This window comes from Tachypleus tridentatus, chromosome 12, assembly GCF_004210375.1.
Source record: "Tachypleus tridentatus isolate NWPU-2018 chromosome 12, ASM421037v1, whole genome shotgun sequence".
In the NCBI taxonomy this organism is placed as follows: Eukaryota; Metazoa; Arthropoda; class Merostomata; order Xiphosura; family Limulidae; genus Tachypleus; species Tachypleus tridentatus.
The window spans coordinates 4,103,408-4,111,787 of record NC_134836.1 but is presented as its reverse complement, the minus strand read 5'-3'; the positions used below and the strand labels follow the sequence as shown (position 1 = coordinate 4,111,787).

Below are 8,380 nucleotides of genomic sequence, written 5' to 3'. Positions count from 1 at the left end.
ATTTCTTCTCGGTGTTTTTGTTCTTATAACCAGATCATATGGTTTAATTACGTGCGGGGTGTACATATATACAGTGTAGAATAGTTTACAGAAATACTCTTGTATTAGTTCTGTATAGAACTAAAAGCCGGTGTTTGCCCTGTTTAACTTTTTCTATTGCTTAAAAGAAGATTTTACATTGATTATTGTTGAAATAATTTTATTAAGATTCGCAACAAACACACTTATGGACAACTTCCATCAGAAGCTTGCTATTAGATTTGAAGAGCTTTCGCCTGCAGCCGCGCTCTCCGTATTTAGTTCGCCGCCAGCACACGAGACACGTAGAAGTAAAACAAGGGTTTGTTGGGAAATCTGTACATGTTATCGATATGGCAGACACAGACACAGAAGGAGACGTAGCGCCGGACAATGAGACACGGGTTACTGACGAAGGTGAAGGCAACGCAGAAGATAATGCAGAAGATGGAACACCAATTTCGACAAAAAAGGCGAGGGGAAAAAGGAAAGCGAGTGCCACCCCGAGCCACAAACGTCAAAGGGCAGCTAACGCAAAGAAACCCAAAGTGATAGGTAGTGCGGAAGCAGCAAACAAAAGTGAAACGAAAACCACTAGTGGTAGAAAGAAAAAGAAATCCCCAGTTACTCATCCAAGGACCTTAGACATGGCTATTGAAGCTATTTCTTCCCTTAACGAGCCTTCGGGGGCATCATACCAAGCCATACGACGGTGGATTTTGGATAATTACCACACTGTTCGCCCAGATATGATTAAGGTGATGTTAAGACGTGCTTTTACACAGGGTTTGCAAGAGGGCTATCTGTGGCGACCGAGGTCTCAGCAGATGACCCAAGTGTTGTCTGGAAGGTATCATATTGCACCTTCTAAAGCAAAATCTATGCTGGCTAAATCGCCGAGACTCCGAAGTCTACAAAACAAAGCAAACAAAAAGATTAGTGCTAAGAAATCAAAAGCAACTTCAAAAAAGATCAAGATTAAGATAGCTCAGTCTACACCCAAGAAGAAACCAGTACCACGTTCTCCGAAAAAACAGCCAAAAAAATCGGTCGTTCGGAGAAAAACAAAGCCCGAAACTCCTAAGAAAAAACCTGGTAAAATTTCTCAGCGTAATCTAAAGTCTAAAAAGAAGAAATAATTTCGTTCATTGTCATGAGTATGTTTTACAGGTATGAAGGCCCTTCGTGAGTATTAGTATTTCAGTACATTAAGGAAGTGTGTAAATTCGTGAAATTTACTTTGTAGTACATTGAGTTTATAGTGAATCTATTTTGTAGAGCTCTCGTGTAAAGAACTGATATTCATCAAAGTTAATTTTATATTGAAATCATTTTTAACGTGAATATATATGTGTTTGTCTTCAGGTTATTAGCTACTTCAGAAATCTGTTATTTTGCCTGTTTTCTCTCTTAATCGCTGAGAAATATGCAGCTTAGAAAGACGAATTCTCAACGGTTTATGTACGTGGAAGTTAACACAAACTCATAGAGTTCTGTAATTCATCTTTATATTCAGCCATTGTACTTTTAACACTTATCCTGTTTTATTTCGTGTAATATTACTTTATTATATTGCAGTGTTTAATTTGTAAAATGTAACCCCAAGAAATGTTAAAAAGGGGCATTCATGTGTATATAAGCATGCTAAATAAAAACTGATCCAAAATTGCTAGAATAGTTCATGTTATAAAAAAAAGTATATTCAGCAACTTTCTTGTAAATTCGTTTTATTACTGTTCTTAATATTCTTTTATGAAATATATGTGACGTTTAACTTTTTATTTTTGTTGATTTTCATTCTTAATTTACACTTCACTGAAAGGGTTGTGTAAAATGCCTTTGTAATGTGTGCTGTATATATAGCATATTTGAATTGATGGAGCTTTTGTTTAAAGGTAGAAAAATAAAACGATTTTAATGTATTTATGTTATTTCGTTTGATATCCTTGATATATTTACGAATTTCTGTTAAAAATAGTTTGAATCCCCAGAACTGTGGATCATGCATTGTGATAAAGTGTGGAAGTTTCGTTTTTTTTTTGTCGGTAGTAGATTATCCCTTCTACTGCAGAATGTTAATATGTTCAAAGAAAATCATGAATTACATGACATTGTTCTATAGGCAGTGTGTCAGACATGCTAAAATGACTTTACAATATACTTAATAGCATATGGTGAAATACAATATGTAATTGTCCTCCATTTTGTTTCTGTTGATCTCTTTTGATCTAAAATATTTCTTATTTCAAGCAGAGTCTAATGTCAATATAAAAGTATTAGAAGGTAATATAACCTAAGTTGTCAAGGAAATACACAATGTTATACACTTCGAATTTTACTTGGGCAGATTCAGATCTTAATGTTAGGTGAAGCTCGCTTTCCGGAGAGTAAATATGTTGCTGTTTGGAATGACGTTCAGTATACAGCATGTTTCGTGGATTAACTTGGACATTTCATTTGATTAAAATGAAAATTAGTCATATCAAAATAACAATTAAATTTTGTTAAGATTGAGAATTTTTTAAGAAATAAAATTGATCTTTCGAAACGTACGTGAATAATTTGTACAAATCTTTCAAACTACTTAAAGTTATTATGAGCAAGGCTCGAGGTTCCCACGATTTGCACCCCATTTAAATCCGGCACTAGTTGTGAGGTAGAACGAGTTATGTAAAGATAATATAACAAACATGGATAATGAAGTGGTAATCTGTAAAGGTTATGGCGTCCTCAGTGATTTAACGGTTTGACTGATATCTACTGAAGTGTAAGGTTTTGGCAACTAACTGTATCTTAGCCAATTCACAAACGGATCAATAACAGGTCAAAGTAATAAAATAGAGAATAACTAAACGGTTCACAAAGAACATAAAACAAAAACATGGTTCTTAGCCACAGAAATAACATCGCATACAACAGAAAGTCCAGTTAAGTAGCACATAATTTTTTATACATGTATATAAATTGGGATTCCATGGTGTCTGAGTGTTCGTCTTTCTCCCGTTTACGGCGGCAACCCACGCTAGTTTAGAAATACTTAGCATGTAGACAAGCATTTTAAAAACTAAACCTGGTGAAAGTGCATACAATATGAAACTGTTGGTGAATTACAAGACGTAAGAGAAGTTGTATTTACGCACGAATTTATCTGCGAATAATACATGGACATTGCACTGAGAGGGGTCGGAGTAAGTGCGGTTTACTCTGACCCTCATGTACCATTCAACAGAAGCCGTGTACTGTGGAGGAAGAGGTTAATGAACCTGACCCTCCAGGATGTTTAAAGACCTAAATTCCGGGAATATATAAGAAGTTCAATTCCTTTCGAACTAACAAAAGAGTAGGCATGAGTAACGTCTATTTCAAAATTTACACTGAATTTTTAGGAATTAATTATACTTATAATTAACATTTTAAAATCTGACATAACTTAACAATTAAAAATATAATTTACCTCATGTTAATATTGAGAAGTTCTTAACATGAATGAAATACTCAACAAATACTTTACGTGTTGGACTGTATAAGTAGTTCAGAGTTTTGTCTCTGAGTGAAAACAAGAGGGCAACACAACTTTTTAAAAGTCCATAAAATAAAATGACGGATAACTTAAGTATTTCCAGTCACTGAGGACAGGTAATTTTGCTTGTTTACAATGATACAACATGAACAAATTCAAACATGCAATATACAGTAGAAAAACAGTCCACGGATCACTGCCTTAAGTCATGAGACAGAAAAATATGAGCAAACGGAGCGTGGCCAGGAATGGAAAGCGAAGAGTCAATAAAAGATTCAAATGGCACTGTGATTGGTTATTCGGAAGAACGAAAACAATGAACTGAAAAACATCATTGAAACATTTAATCAGTTATCTTCTGAAGATATAATATTTAAATACAATCAATAGTTTGTTTTTACTTATTTACTTTAACCGCTAAAACGTTCTGTGTATTTCATGGAGAAATCTATCGATTTCGTTCTTTCAATTAGTTTATGAATCAATAAAAAAAAACAACTTTCAACATGAACATTGCGTTAGAACGCAACAGGATATGTAAAATGTATACTATTATACTTTGTAGATTGTAGAAAGAATTACGAAATGATGTGATTTAAAAAAAAAAAAAATTAGTTTTTCGCTGCTAAATTAAGGATGGCTAGCGCAGATAGTTTTCGTGTAACTTTGCGCGAAATTCAAAAACAAAAAAACTTGTGTATATTATATACCCCATACTGGTGCACTGGTATGCCTTCGAATTTATAACTAGAAACTGGGTTCCGATGTTCGTTATGGGTAGAGCACAGAGAGCATACTGTGTAGCTTTCTGCTTAATTGTAAACAAGTACGTAATAACTGGTGATTAATTTGTAGACTTTCAAAATGTGTCATTTATTTCGGATGCGTAAAATGTAATCAACGTTTTAAGGTTTAATTACTTGTACCCGGTGTTTCGGTTTATGCCTTTACAAAGTGTCTATTAATGTTACATGTTACCAAACTGATTTTAAATTACAGTAACCAAACACAAAACAATATAAAATACATGTATACGTGACACAAGTATAGTCGAACAGTTTTGAATCGTTGAAAATAAAAATAGATAAAATTAGTATTAATAATAAAACGTTAAAAAGGGGCAGGCATTGTACCTATAAGTGGAAAGACGTGTAGATTAAATCAGTATTGATTCCTTACATTTTCTGTCGAGAAAATGGTCACAACTTTCTCACATTTTGATTATATAGTGTCCCATTGATTGTGCTATGTTCTTTTAAGTAATGTTCACCGATAGTTTCTATGTTGATAAGATTTCCAGCGCACGAATGTGTTTCTTATAAACGGTCGTGTATTGATTGAACAAATGGATTCATCTATACACATGGGGCCGAACACTACATTATGTCTATGTAAGTTCATATATAGTGTGCAGGACTTCTCTAAGTCATTTGTCTATGCAAAAAAACTTTTCGGATGTACATGTATCGTCATTTATCAAAAACTGAAGGGGTCAGTATACCCTTCAGTTTCCCACCAGTTTTTGTATGATTTTGATATTCAAACCAGATTTTCCAATCATTTGATGAAGGTGAGTAGTTAAGGTTTATCCACGAAGAGCATAATCTGTGAAACAGTGTCTTGACGTGGTAGTTTCTTTTTTGCATATCGTTCGAAACAGTGAAATGTCTTAGTAATGTTGTAACTGTACAGGTAGCCGTTGGATAAGAGTAACTTTTGAAGTTTGATCCTGGCTTGTGTTTTACCGTCTATACTCTAGTGTTGCATATTTTCTCAGTTCTATTAAGCTGACCTATAATGACACCTCGTTCAGTAGCTGGTGGATGATGTGAATTGTAATTTGGAATAATAGGTTTGACATGTAGTTTAAAATATACGGAAGTAACAAGTTTGCTGTTAACGATAGTGACCATAGTATCAAGGAAAGGTATAGATTTCTAGCCATAATCGGTGTGAGTATTATGTCAGAATGCTGATTATTAACGAATTCAATCAATTCTAAAAGAGAAGAGAGTCCATGATACTGAAAATGTTGTCGATATATATGTGTCATCGAGTCTGTTCAAGGTTAATTTGAAAGTTCCACTGGTGTGTACGTTTTTCTTATAACAAGGCCACATTGGGTTCTTTGCTGTGTCTACCGAGGGTAATCGAATCCCTGATTATAGCGTTGTAAATCCGAAGACCTACCGCTGTACCAGCGGGGAACCACTGAGTAAGACATGATTCAAAGAAATGCATAAAAATGAGAGACCACAACAGCAGCAATGTTATTGACTGTAGTGACGTCTTTCTTTTATTTCTAGAGAATTTTAGTCATTACTAAATATTATGATGGTGTTAGATCTGGAAAATTCATAAAATTAGTCCTGGAATCTAGAAACTTTCCGTTCTTAATAGAAATGAGATTTCGTTGTAAATACAATAACGAATGATCGAGCAAAGGTTGATTGTACTGTTGATCCAGTAAAGTCGCTTATATCACTAAAAGTTAGTACTAAATTAGGGATTTCTATCACAAATTGCCCTCGTATAGTTTTGCGCAAAATTAAAAATCAAACAAACAATACTTTTGTTAGCTAGTCAGATTTGTTATCAATGAAGAATATTTTTGTTAATTGGTATTAGTATATTAGACCTCAAGTAGTTTCAGTTTTAAAGTTTTGTAGTTGAAGTTAGACTTATAGGTAGCCGTGGTCGTAGGCGATGTTAAAAGATAACATTAATCAATTTTAATATTGCTTGGACTGAATTTAATATTATTTTTACTAACTTTACAACAGCATGATGTTTTCATTTTGAAATTGTCTCGCACAAAGGAAACAACAATCATGTGTTTAAATGAATAATTATTTTTATTGACACGGAAATTGAAAATAAAATATAATTTGCCGTTATGCGTCCCAACAAGTTATTAGTGTTAAAATTTCAAATTTAAATAGACTCTAGTGTTCTTACCATTCATCAGGTAGGTTTCGAATTCATTATGTCTAAAGCTAAAAGTTTTAACTTTGTATACGTGGTACTTAATATGCGATCTAATAACAGTAAGCCCTCCGCTGGTACAGCGGTAAGTCTTCGGATTTACACCGCTAAAATCAGGGGTTCGATTCCCCTTGATGGACTCAGCAGATAGCCCAATGTGGCCTTGCTATATGAAAACACACACACATAACAGTAAACTAAATAGAACTTCTACATACAATTTGTCAAAATATAAAGTTAATAAGTTTAACAATAGATGGCGGTAACACGTTTTTGAGCTCTTTATCATAAATGCTAAAACAAAGATACTACTAAGGAGTAACAATTTTCAGTGAGATGGTAATATTGTAAAACCTGGTGATAAATTAACATAAAAACTTAATAATTTTACTATATCAACCACTTTAAACAGTTATTTGTAAGTTTCTATATTTCTTATTAATGAGAAATTCTGACAAACTCGCGTAACAAGTATTTACATGATTAATAAAAGACAATAGAAAACCACGGGTTAAATTGATATATTAAATATTTACATAATAAACCTCAGACAAAATCACAGGTAAAAGTGATATACCTAGAGGAGCATTTAGTAGAGCGCAAACCTCCATTACGTAGCGTCTATCATATTCGCTTCTCAAAATATGCGAAAATGTGTCCGATGCAAATAGACCATTTTTAGCAAGACAACGAGGAATAATATTCTATATAGACAAACTAAGCTTCATCATAGCCAATCACTTTTAGTTGTAGAGGAAAAATAGTGTGAAAAATCTTTCACAATATCAAAAGATAGGGATTTTTTTGATTTTTCAGAGATGAATCACTTCTAGGTTCAAATCCGTTCGATCCTTTTCGAGAAGCCTTGCTGAGAAACACTTGAAAATTACGCAAACACGGATGAAAACATAACTCCCGTCAACTTCGGTGGCGAAAATAATGAACGTCATACGAAAACCCGAGTAAAAGTAATAAATAGCACAGGTTAACTGTGATAGACCTCATGATTTCGAAAATGGCGATCTGAGTTCGTACTATATCACACAATTTTCCCTACACTTTAAATTATTGATGTTATTAAGAGTGACAGCCAATTTATTAACATTGTGAGCGACAGGGTGTTAATGAATGGCTGTTTCCCTCTTGTCAGTAGTTCAAAATGAGGGACTCCGGCTTAGTTAGTTTTGCCATGAATATATGTTTAAGCAATACTTTATTGTAATTACCTTGTAGTAAATAGGTTTTTGTTTTGTTTTACAGTGGCCTAACTTAACTAATTTGAAAGTAGAGCAGATGTGTTCTAGTTCCTTCTTCGAAAAACTCAAACATGATAACTGAAGATTTACTCTTGTTATTTGACCGGCTCTTGTCCAAAATTATTAATGAGAGAAAAAAGTAGCAACTTTCTAAAGTTTTTCCCCACATACTCCATATATGTATACGAGTATTCCATCAAAGAATCAAATATTAACCCAAAAACCCCATACAAGATAAGTCTCTATAGTAAGCCCCCAGTAGCTCAGCGGTATGTCTGCGGACTTACAACGCTAAAAACCGCGTTTCGATACCCGTGGTGGGCAAGTACAGATAGCCCATTGTGTAGCTTTGTGCTTAATACAAAAAAAAAAAAATACATACGGTATAATAAACTAACCACACTGGCAAGTTAAATTTAGTTTTCAAGAAACGTCACTTTGCAGACATTTTGTTACAGAATTAATAATCCTAATAGTTTAAACATTTGAAATACTTCCTGTTGAAAATGAGCAATTACTAAAATGTTCATGGCTCAGCGGTACGATGACCTATATTACTAAAAATTGGGTTTCGATACACATGTTTGCGGAGAGAAAATGC

General features: G+C 33.8%; 1 protein-coding gene across 1 annotated transcript; it reads left to right on the top strand.

The window, feature by feature from the left end:
* The first annotated feature begins 313 nt into the window (after window positions 1-313).
* LOC143233373 (uncharacterized) lies at window positions 314-1,940 on the top strand. Its single transcript, XM_076469557.1, has one exon. It carries the CDS (start codon window positions 372-374, stop codon window positions 1,155-1,157), a length of 786 nt encoding a protein of 261 aa, XP_076325672.1. The 5' UTR covers window positions 314-371; the 3' UTR covers window positions 1,158-1,940.
* Window positions 1,941-8,380: the final 6,440 nt, after the last annotated feature.